We start from the raw sequence: 12,001 nt of genomic DNA, 5'->3' as shown, positions 1-12,001 counted from the left end.
AACATTGCGATATAGATAAACCTATTTATAAATAATTAAATATGCTTCGCCATACATGTATACATAAGCTATTGTATTATGTTATGTAATAATTTGATCAAGGGTCATATTGGCCTATTTCAAATATGTAGTGTGTTGTATGTTGCTTTTGAATAAACTTGCTTCTTCTTCTTCTTCATGCAACTACGTGTACATTTTAAGATCCCTTTAACTTCAGTTAACAGCGTTTTCACTGAATCGAAAATAAATTACACGTATCTTATCTGAGGCTGTCGAAACTGTCTAAGAAACTGTTCAATTATAGAATTTCCGGCCAAATTGGTCGCATTCCCAATTTGTCTTTCGGGCTTCCCTCACGCGCTGCCAACTCGACGTCAGCAAAGGAGATCCGAAACCGGTCGTTAGAGCAGCGTTTTCTATAAATTACCGACGCTGTAAATACTGTACCCAACAATACACCGTAATTTACAATTTCACGGTAACGTAACTTGTAGTCAAGAATTTGATGCTAATTTTGATCTTGCTGCAAATGTTTGTATGCATAGACCTATTGAATAACGTCCGAATTGAACACATTATTCTGTATATTAATGTGCATTTTGATCATAATTTAAAAAAAACAACAACACATACTGGTAGATGTGATGACTTGAAATTAACTTGAACGATTGTCAAACATATAATTCTATAGAATTAAAAGACGGGTACGCCATATAATGATCTGTTAAGAAAGAATTATGTTAAACGATATTAAAGAGTTAGATGTAATGTGTTTTTAAAAACATGTCCTGCTGTTTAATACACAACATGAGTCTGAAGCAATTTTGTAAGGTAAATAACAGATTTATAAGATAAGCATTTGAGATTCACTAAACATGTACTCTTTATCGATGAATCGTATTTTAGTAAAGTTAGTTATGTGAACATGTTGAATAATTAAGTCATGTTTTACATTCACCGTGACGTGGAGATATTTATACTATATTCGTCATGTTAGTTAGTCATATATTGAAAATAAATGAGTGTTCAAACAGGTATAAATATGTATATGATAATCAACTTATATTCGTGCATTATTCTTCGATCATTTGCAAAAGTTCTATTCTCAGTTCATCCTTTATATGTCAATTATAATATTTTTTTAAATATCGCTCGCTGCATTGTGTAGCTGTAATGTTAATATGATCATAATTATTATGTAAATGTAACGAAAAAAAACATGTATTGAAATATGTTCTGTTCCGTTTTGTTCTGTTCTTAAAATTGACATTAAAATCACTTATTGCACTGTTTAAACATTGAAATATGAGCCGACGTTTGAATGCTAACACACCCGTATGATAAACATATGCTGAAATAGTTAAAGATGCACTGTTACTCCCAAATAAAATTAAACACATTTATTACAATTGATTTAATATACCAAAAAGGATGAACAAATGTCGAAAACAATGACTCTTATGAGGGATACCGAGTTTAATTTAAAAGAAATGTGCAGAAAACACGGTATTGCTACCTTATGCGACCATAGTAGATCGCAGTAAATCTTTTAGCATTCACCAGTCATTTAATATTTTTGCGTTTTCAGCTATTAAATACACGGTTACAATATTGTTAATAGTAATTAATATTTTCAATAAATGCATTATTTAGAAAGTAGTTGAGGGTGTATCATTCAAAATTTATGTTTGTTTTACATGTGTATGTATTGATTTTTAATAAGAGTGTCACTTTAAACAAAGGGCATACGATAATAAAATGAAATTCGACTTATAATTTATAGCACACGAGACATTTTCTATTTGATAAGTTATTGGTTTGGTTCTACGTCATCTTCCTGCTTCAATTTCTAATCTATGAGATGATACTCTTGATTTGCATAGGACTTTTTTCAATATAACTATATTAATATTTGTCAAGTAAGGTTGTAACATAAAATTACAAAACATTGTACAAGTTCGTGCTCGCCGCCATTTGCAATAAAAAGTAGTGCCGAGTATGTATACAAACTCTGACAACAATGGCGTCCATATTGTTCCAATTACTCCAATATGTTTGTATCCGTCAGCGGTCTAAATGTGCCGTTATATTTCCCTTTCATTGCCATGGAATTTATTCGAAAAATAAAATCTGTAGATCATCATTAGGGTACGGTATAAAACTCGCACGCGCGCCAATTATCCTCACCTTATCATGTCGTTATCGACACAGTATCTCCCACCATCGACTAATAACAATCATACGGGCGATAATGAGTTTTCGCGACCATTCATGGCCCAGTCGTAAAGTTATGTGTACAGTAAACTGCCCAATAAAATCAACACATATGGTCATCACTTTCAAAAAAGTTCGCTCAGCAGAGCGTCGGCTGAAAAATACTTTCAAAAAGATTTCCACTCGATAACCTTTCCACCCTAAAATAGCTGTCAGTAAGGCGGGCAATTATATTATAAAAAAAGTAATTTTAGCAGAAAAAACCACATCATTTGTGTTCGTTTGTTTCGGCATCCGCTAGTGTTAATATCAGGTATTTTGTTGCGCAACAGTAAGTTTAAAAAACAGAAGGACATACAGAAGGACACTCAGGAGGACTAGGGCCAACAAAGCTGCAACTTCGATGTTAACAATTCTGTCAACAATTGGTAAAAGGTTAATGTATAAAAAAACACAAAAAAAACACGTAAGTACTTAATTCAAATTATATAACATCAATATATCACAAGCAGCTGCAAGCAATACAGCCGTTTGGTTTGAGGTAGAGGCCGGAGTAACCTTGGGGACATGTGACGTCACACTCCACATCCGGGCACGTGTTCACTGTCGTCGTCGTTGCCGGCGTGGTTGTTGTCGTGGTAGTGGTTGAAGTGGTGCTTGTGGTAGTCGAAGTAGTCGTTGTTGTAGGTGCTGCCGATGCATCTAAACGTTAATTTCACAATTCTTTAGCTATTATATTACTTCTATGTCTAGAATACAGTCGAAACCCATTGGCTCGATATCCCAGGAACCGGCCAAAATACGTCGAGCCTCGCGAATATCGAGCCAAGCGGGAACACTTACAAAGAGCATAACAAAATCGGTCCTTAATATCCGGGTCGAGCCAACGAGGAAATCGAGCCAAGCGATATCGAGCCAACGGGTTTCAACTATATAATGATGCATGCTTCAATTAAAAGAATGTCTGTAAAAACCCATAGCAAATGTATAACCTCTCCTTAGTCTGAAACCGACACTTAATTAATCGGTAAGTCCAACTTTACATTAATCAATTGATTTTTATATTTCCTCAACTTTGTGTTTGTCATGTGTGAAACTGTCTTAATTCATACAAATATGACACACTGAGAATGATTTAATTAACCACTATTGAAACGGTCCACATTACGTATGACATGTATTAAACCAAACGTACCATATTGACAGATGAAGTCCGCCTTGAACAGGAAGATGTGACACACCTTGTCGTGCCACAAACCCTGGTCGGTGAACTGTAGAACCACACAGTCCTCCGCCGTATGTTGGGCTGTCCCGCTCGTCTCTCCGGCCGCCCAGTGAGTGTAGCCCTGCAGGGGAGTTCCTATAGTGCATGGGGATGTAAACCTTATAACGTTATTTAGTAGAATGCTGGACATGATGTAGAACTACACAGTCCTCCGCAGTGTATTGCGCTGACCCGCTCGTTTCACTGCCAGCCAAGCTACTGTAGCCGTGCAGGGACAATACCGTATGTGGAGTAAACAGGAAGAGCCGGTCCGTGAATGGGCCTGTAAAGTTCTACCGATGTACCTCGCCGGGACGAAACCGGAGCACACAATTAACAAGAGCTAGAAAATCGGCGGAGCTCCATCGGAAAAGAACTTCATAGCGATACCGATGTTAGTACTGGCTTTGTGATACCGTTGTGATACCGTTGTCCTACCGATGTAAGAGCCGATGTACTTGCTAATAAATACCATGTTCCGGTCACCTTAGTGTGCTACTGATGTGCCAACTTTGACCGGAGCTACAGCGTTGGCATTGGCGAATGTTTATCTTAAGTCCGTGTTGTAGAATCAGTCAGACCAACATTAAATTTTACTGAGGACTTGAAAAGATCGTGAAATATAAATAATTAAATATATAACTGGAACACATTATAGGCTGAAGTGTATGTCCATGCTACAGGGGACTACAAAAGTTTCATGGTACCACTATCTTGATGTTCATAATTTGAATCATAACTCTCTAAGACACCTCGCATCTTACCGTTGTCCCAGACCCAGCGGCCCTCCGTCTGCCGGTCGTTCAGCCCAATCCACAAAGCCACGCCCCCGCTTGCTCCGTACCCCATGGTGGATAGTGACGTCATAAGAAACGCCTGCATGTCCGCGTCACTGATCTGCACGAGGTGTCCGCCACGAACTTTACACTCGGTACTGTGGGGAAATTCTATTTCCATCACGAACGATTTAGTATCTCTTGTCTTTTTGTTTTAATAATACAAATCAGCTGTATATTTCTTTCGTTTCAACTCGTTTTGCATGAATTTAGCCTATAACCTAAGATCAGAGTCTGAGATTGGTTTAGTGGTAAAGGTTTTCGCCTCTCACCCAAGAGGTTGTGGGTTCGAGTCCCACCAGAGGTAATTTCTCATTGTATCTTATTAAGGACTGGGTACTCGTATCTGCCCAGGGAACGGACCCGAGAATAATTCATTTCAACTGACAACATTCTTTACAATCGGGGAAAAATAAATTCCTACCTACAATATTAACAAAATTGCATTTACCTGGCATCTGACCAATATTTAGATGCATGCACGTGGAACTCGATGCACCAGTCTTTGTAAACAGCTACAACGATATTAGGAGCGTTCCGAACATTGGCAGGGCAACGTGACGTCACTTCCTGTTCACCATCCAGCAGAAAAGTGAATCCATTTTGTGGCAGAAGTAGTAATGCTGGTTATAAAATTGTCAAGTTAGTGACGTTGACTTACTGTGTTATTCCTTTCAATTTTAATAAATTGTCATAGGCAGTAAATAACCCGAACCAGGTACGACTTGAACGTTTCCAGAAATACAAATGTGTCGAAACCGTAACATTTATCATAAAAAGATAACGACACTTATTTCAAAACAACATCATTTCCAACCGAATTCAACTGAGACGAGTTATTTCATTTGAAGTCGTGTTTCCATGTTTATGACGAAATGAGGTTGAAGGATCTAAATAAAATCAAGTACATTTGCACTTCTACTCATGCGCTCCTTTATTTAAACAAACAACTGCATAAGGGGTTAAAGGGAGCTTTATTACATGAACTAAGCTATTGCTCCAAACTACAGAAGCGCGCGAACAAAACATATATAAAGCACAGGCAAAATATAATATGGCAAACAATTACATAATATGATAAGTGCACTACAATATGAACAAAAATATAAACACCCAATAATTAAAATTGCATCTGTTGATAAAATATAAACTAATCGTCATACCCATAACGGGAAGAAAACTAAAAGAAATAAGATTGTAACTAGAAAATGGGAAAGGGTGGGAGGGTAATTTAAACATATGGCCAGCGTCCAGTCTGATAAGCGCGCATGTAATAACTAGCATGGAGCGAGGAATTGGCTCCCAGAAAAAAACCCATTAGAGGTCACATGACCAGAAGGTGTGAAAAAGGGGGCGCCAGCAGTAGTTTGTCTAAATACAATTAAGTAGCTTAATTAAACATAAACGCGCGTTTTGTCGATTGCATTTGTACTCCGATGAACGCAACACCATTGAAATACCTCCTATCTAACTATCCGACATTTTTGAAATATCAAAGCCGTTTTATTGCTGGTTTAAATTTTTCAGCATTTGAGTCGCATTATCTCAGGTAATCAGTGTAAAAAAGCATTGGATATTTTAGAATTGCTGTTAATTTGAGTTTTAAAACATTTGGCCAGTGCACGGATAATCGCTACTAGTCCACCTAAATGGCATTCAACGAGTCTTTTGACGATTTTTTTAACTATTGCAGACTCGAGAGTTACAGGGATACATAAGACATGTCAAAATAATAAAAAAGTACCCCTGATCGCTCATTATTGTAGCTCGGATAAACGCTGTCCTTTAGATTTCACTAACCGCACACTGATCAAATAAATGTTTTCATTAACCGATGGACCACTATACTGAAACTTACAATCTTAAATGTATTTACCAACTTACCAACTGCGTGTAAACAAAAATCCAAAGCAAAGGTTGATGTCAGCATATCTCGTTTGTTCAATGGCACATTACTTCCACATGTACACTGCTTTGATAACGGTCACTAATTTAAACGAAACCTTACCGCTGATAAAGATCTCTCGGTTCGGCAAACTCTGCAGGGAAACAGTCCTGACGATGTAAATGTAATAAACATTTTCATATTAATCACACAATGAACTGTATAAATGACTCGTAAATTAACTATCATGGTCAAATGAATATTGTTAACGGTATTTGTCTACTACGTAATGCAAATCTACTTAGTACAGCAATGGTCTACTTCGTTCCGCAATGGTTCACTACGTAGCGCAATGGTCTACTACGTAACGCAATGGTCTACTACGTAACGCTATGGTCTTCTTCGTAACGAAATGGTCTACCACGTAACGCAATGGTCTACTAAGTAACACAATGGTATACTTAGTAACGCAATGGTCTTCTTCGTAACGCAATGGTCTACTACATAATGCAATGATCTACTACGTAACGCAACGGTCTTCTTCATAACGCAATGGTCTTCTTCGTAACGCAATGATCTTCTTAGTAACGTTATGGTCTACGTAGTAACGCAATGGTCTACTTAGTAACGCAATGGTCGACTATGTAACGCAATGTTCTACTATGTAACGCAATGTTCTACTATGTAACGCAATGGCCTACTACGTACCGCATTGGTCTACTATGTACCGCATAGGTCCACTATGTAACGCATTGGTCTACTATGTAACACAATGGCCTTTTTCGAAACGCATTGGTGTACTTCGTAACGCAATGGTCTACTTAGTAACACAATAGTCTACTTCGTATCGCGATGCTCTAATATGTAACGCAATGGATCACTACGTAACGTATCTTCTATGTAACGCAACAATCTAGTGGATAATTAAATAGTCTTATACGTAACGCAATTATCTACTGGATAAAGCAACGGTTTTATACGTAGCGCAATGGTTTACTGCCTGACACATTAATCTACGTAGCACAGTGGTCTAATATGTAACGCAATGGTTCACTGCGCAATAATCTACATGATAATTCAATGGTCTTATACGTAACGCAATGGTTAACTACGTAACGCAAAAATATACTGGGTAGCGCAATGGTCTTATTAGTAACGCAATAATTCACAACGAAAAACTAAATTATCTACTATGTAACACAATGGTCTAATATGTAATGAAATGTCTACTACTTAACGCGATTGACTACTGTCTAACGCAATGGTCAGCTTGGTAACGCAAAGGTTTTCTAAGTTATGCAATGCCCCCCTTCGTAACGCTTTGGTCTACTACGTAACGCAATGGTCACCTTTGTAACGCTATGGTCTACTACGTAACACATTGGTCCCCTTCGTAACGCTATGGTCTACTTTGTAATGCAAAGGTCTCATACGTTACGCAAACGTCTTCATCGTCATGTAATGGTCTACTACGTAAGGCAATCATCTTGTACGTAGCGCAATGGTATAATGTGTCACGCAATGGTACGCTACGTAGCGCGATGGATTACTGTGTAAATTGATGATCTATTGGGGAGTATTGCGGAATACAATGGTCTACTGCGTCTCGCAGTGGTCTACCTCGTAACGCAGTCAATTATCTACTACGTAAAGTAATGGTGTTATAAGTAACGTAACAAGTATACATAACGTAATCAATTATAACGTAACGCATGGTCCGCTCCGATACACTCCATTAAAACCCGTTTTTGTTATTTGGCAGTTATGCACTACATTCTGGTTCGTACCGACCAGAAGAAAATACATGGCACGGTTTGGTATTCAGGGGCAATTTCATCGAGATAGCAATATCAAAATATTTAACGTTTATTGCATTGAAAACATTAATTGCAACGACAAGCGACACACCCATCCGCTCCTGTGTACAGGCCCGAATAACCATTAGGACATGCACTCTGACAGTCTACCTCTAGGCAACTGACCGTAGTTGTTGTTGTAGGGCGCGTGGTAGTCGTCTGTGACGTAGTAGGTGAGGTAAAAGTTGTTGTTGATGAAGTCGTACTTGTGCTTGTTGTTGTCGGTTTTGGTGTTGTTGTCGTCGTCGTTGTTGTTGTGGTTGTGGTTGATTTAGATGTTGATGTACTAGTAGTCGTTGTAGTTTTCATTGTGTAGTGAGTTGTGAGTGGTATCATGTCTAGAAAAGTAAAAAGTAGTACGTTGTCACATGAGTTTAAAATAAGGTAATGTACGAGACTGTTTGTATAATTTCCAGGACTGGTAAACAGTCTGAAAGATGTGTTACGTGTTGCCAGTACTGGCAAATAGTCTGACAGATGTGTTACAAGAACTGGCAAATAGTCCGACAGATGTGTTACCAGAACTGGCAAATAGTCCGACAGATGTGTTACCAGAACTGGCAAATAGTCCGACATATGTGTTAAGTGCTAACATAACTAACAAATAGTCTGACAGATGTGTTGCCAGAACTGGCAAATAGTCCAAAATATGTGTTACGTGCTACCAGAACTGACAAATAGTCCGAAAGATGAGTTACCAGAACTGGCAAATAGTCCGACAGATGTGTTACGTGCTACCAAAATTGGCAAATAGTCTGACAGATGTTTAACCAGAACTGGCAAATAGTCCGACAGATGTGTTACCAGAACTGGCAATTAGTCAGACAAATGTGTGACGTGTTACCAGAACTGTCAAATAGTCTGACAGATGTGTTACCAGAACTGTCAAATAGTCTGAAAGATGTATTACGTGTTGCCAGTACTGGCAAATAGTCTGACAGATGTGTTACCAGAAGTGACAAATAGTCTAAAAGATTTGATACGTGTTGCCAGAACTGGCAAATAGTCTGACGGATGTGTTGCCAGAACTGGCAAATAGTCCGACAGATGTGTTACCAGAACCGGCAAATAGTCCGACATATGTGTTACGTGCTACCAGAACTGAAAAATAGTCTGACAGATGTGTTGCCAGAACTGGCAAAAAGTCCGATAGATGTGTTACCAGAACTGGCAAATAGTCCGACAGATGTGTTAAGTCCTACCAGAATTGGCAAATAGTCTAAAAGATGTGTAACCAGAACTGGCAAATAGTCTGACAGATGTGTTACCAGAACTGGCAAATAGTCTGACAGATGTGTTACATGAACTGGCAAATAGTCTGACAGGTGTGTTGCTTGTTGCATGAAGGTACACGTTTTATTTTTAATTTATAAAATACAAAACATTTGTTCTACATTTTCCACGAAATGTGTGTAACCATTAACCGATATACTTACCGTACTGGCAGATGTAGTTGTAGTGTTCTGGCCAGATGTGGCAGTCCCCGTCATACCAGTTACCATAATCACTGTAGTCCAGGGACACACAGTCCTGGGCCCAGTGAAATATGTTATTGTCATCTTGCCCCTTCGCCCAGTGGGTGTAGCTATTTCCTAGGCGATCCCCTGAAACAAATGTGTTAATAGAATGTTGATGTTAATCGATTTTAGCCATAAATTGAAATTATCTTAGTGACATAAGTTCATTATTTTGCTATATATTTGTGTAAAGTGAATTTAAGCCAGCATTGAAAAAGAGCATGAAGATGCGGAACTAAAAAATCGATGTATCGCCATTTATGAAGTTTTACGGCTAAAATCCTTTAACAGCCAAATGCCTATGCGAATTACGACCCAGTTGCTTCTCAGAATCAGTTTTTAAAGCGCTCATGACTTTTTTTATTTGTATGTTTAGCAAATTAGTATTTACTTAAAGGGTCTTCTTTGTGCAAGGCCAAATAGTTCTGAGACCAGAGTGCAATGTTCGTGTGCAAGGCCAAATAGTTCTGAGACCAGAGTGCAATGTTCGATGCGTCTTGACAATTATACACAAATGCCTACACATGCGCATGCGCTAGCCGCTACGCTGAAAAATGAACATTTAGGGAGTTTCTGTTGATGCCAAACCAGATTCAGTTTTGGTTTCATGAGTTTCGGCGGCTTGGAAATCTGTTTCGAAAGTTTTGCTTGAAGTAACAAATGCATCACGGCGGAGCTTCTGCATAAAGTCATTTCTCCTGATTTTTTTTTTCAAAACAATAATACCGGTTGTTTGCATGTATTACTTGTGTTGGATCACTGTCCGCCATTTTATTCAAAGGGAACTAGTTTTCGGATGGAATGAACTTACGATACCGCCTCCAGAAGGGGGCGTCCTATACAGTCACAGTGTCATGCTAACTTACCGTTGTCCCACCTCCAAGTTTGCTCATCCAGCCTGTCGTTAAGGCCAATCCACACGAACTTTTGCTGGAAGTGGAGATTACCGAGTGCGGCCATTATGAACGCCTGTGTCCCGGAGTCCCCGATCTTCACAAGGTGACCCCCGAAATGCTTGCATTTGGCGCTGAAAAACAGAAAAGAGCAATGAAGGGAATCGCTACATCTGTTACTAGATAAACATAGTTACAGTTTACGTTGCATTTCCTTGGGTTTTATTATTATTTTGTAGTTTAAACCAGCGCTTAATCTAAGTTTTTACAAAGCGTACCAATTCAAATCAAGTTTCGGTAGGATTTGGACATAAACTTCGCAACTTGAATCTAACATATCTGAACCCAATCCGACGTCAGTCTGACCTCAAATGATTGCTTGATTTTGTTCCCGTTTTACCTGGCTTCATCCCAGTAGATACTCTCACTGAGAACGAACTGTAGACACCAGTTCCGATAGGTGAACACGTGCGCGGCGCCCCGGATGTTCCGTGGGCACCAAGCTAGTTCCGCCCGGCTCGGGGACAGAAGGAAACAGTCGGTCACATGAAGGGTCAGCTTGTTCAGCAGAAATAGCAGAAGATACAGACGCTGGTACATTCCTGTCTGCATCTTAATGTTCGGGTTTCTCGTTAATCCGAATTGTAATTATTTTAGTGACGCTTAACTTATTGAATAATGTTGTATTCATCCGATTGTAAGCAACAGTGAAACGAGTATATATTATTTCAATAGTTGAACAGTCTATTTAAATTGTAAATAAAATCCATACATAACTGGTTATTTAAAGAATCGTGGTTTTGTCTCTTAGAGTATGTGACCTCAATGGAATTAAGATAACAAGCGCTCAATAAGTGTCCAAGAGAGATATATATTGAAATACGTTAAATATGTTAAAGTGCAATCATAACATGTTTTATACATGTACGATAGAAAAAATAGTAACGTTTTAATAGGTGCCGGTTGTTGGGCTTTGAACCTTTGGCGACTCGTTTAATGCATTTTTAGATCAAAAGCTAATTATAATTTAGACAGAAACTCATGCACGAGGCTGCATCCACATCCCCACCCCCGTCCCACCCTACTCAGTTTAGCGATACTCATTGAGAATGTATTGAGTTTTCTGTATTCAAGAAGGTGGTTATCGGTACGCAGAACCTCATATGATCATTTGTTCGGTACGGAAACTGAAGATTCCTGAAGCTGTAAACAACTACTAATATTATAAAACTATTTGTAACGTAGGTTCCTATACAAAATTTAAGAGTATTCAGTATACACGAGTAGAGGGGAAGGGCGGTGGTTTGGAAGGGTTGGGGGTTAACACACATTTTCTATATTGGTTTAATATGTACAATATGACCTCGAAACTGCTGTATTAAATATTGATACTGAATTAAATCTGAATGAAATAAAAAAAAAATATGTGAATATAAAGTGGTACTCGTATAGAGATTGAATCCCTTTCATTAGCAACATCAAGATGGAATAATTTGATACGAACTAGTCTAACGACATAATTAATTGACGTCAAAA

The 12,001-nt window shown here is 38.5% G+C and overlaps 2 protein-coding genes across 2 annotated transcripts; both read right to left on the bottom strand.

Moving 5' to 3' along the window:
• Positions 1 to 2,716: 2,716 nt before the first annotated feature.
• Positions 2,717 to 4,435, bottom strand: LOC128223484 (collectin-10-like). The gene is made up of 3 exons (XM_052932763.1): positions 4,243 to 4,435; positions 3,410 to 3,574; positions 2,717 to 2,916 (listed from the first exon to the last, which is right to left on the bottom strand). Exons 1-3 carry the CDS (start codon positions 4,433 to 4,435, stop codon positions 2,717 to 2,719), a joined length of 558 nt encoding a protein of 185 aa, XP_052788723.1.
• A 3,617-nt stretch (positions 4,436 to 8,052) lies between these two features.
• Positions 8,053 to 11,207, bottom strand: LOC128222896 (uncharacterized). Its single transcript, XM_052932070.1, has 4 exons — positions 10,866 to 11,207; positions 10,439 to 10,599; positions 9,492 to 9,659; positions 8,053 to 8,393 (listed from the first exon to the last, which is right to left on the bottom strand). Exons 1-4 carry the CDS (start codon positions 11,075 to 11,077, stop codon positions 8,083 to 8,085), a joined length of 852 nt encoding a protein of 283 aa, XP_052788030.1. The 5' UTR covers positions 11,078 to 11,207; the 3' UTR covers positions 8,053 to 8,082.
• Positions 11,208 to 12,001: the final 794 nt, after the last annotated feature.

Source organism: Mya arenaria, chromosome 17 (assembly GCF_026914265.1).
Source record: "Mya arenaria isolate MELC-2E11 chromosome 17, ASM2691426v1".
Lineage (NCBI taxonomy): Eukaryota > Metazoa > Mollusca > Bivalvia > Myida > Myidae > Mya > Mya arenaria.
This window is presented reverse-complemented; position numbering and strand designations above follow the sequence as displayed.

What these genes read in the sequence shown, in the direction of transcription:
- LOC128223484 (XM_052932763.1), bottom strand. Translation starts at nt 4,435, where the DNA reads ATGGAAATAGAATTTCCCCACAGTACCGAGTGTAAAGTTCGTGGCGGA. An exon ending in CCGCTGGGTCTGGGACAACG is followed by an intron (nt 3,575 to 4,242) that starts GTAAGATGCGAG and finishes CATGCACTATAG; the next exon opens with GAACTCCCCTGCAGGGCTAC. An exon ending in GGACTTCATCTGTCAATATG is followed by an intron (nt 2,917 to 3,409) that starts GTACGTTTGGTT and finishes ATTAACGTTTAG; the next exon opens with ATGCATCGGCAGCACCTACA.
- LOC128222896 (XM_052932070.1), bottom strand. Translation starts at nt 11,077, where the DNA reads ATGCAGACAGGAATGTACCAGCGTCTGTATCTTCTGCTATTTCTGCTG. An exon ending in ATCTACTGGGATGAAGCCAG is followed by an intron (nt 10,600 to 10,865) that starts GTAAAACGGGAA and finishes TCTGTTTTTCAG; the next exon opens with CGCCAAATGCAAGCATTTCG. An exon ending in CAACTACATCTGCCAGTACG is followed by an intron (nt 8,394 to 9,491) that starts GTAAGTATATCG and finishes TTACTTTTCTAG; the next exon opens with ACATGATACCACTCACAACT.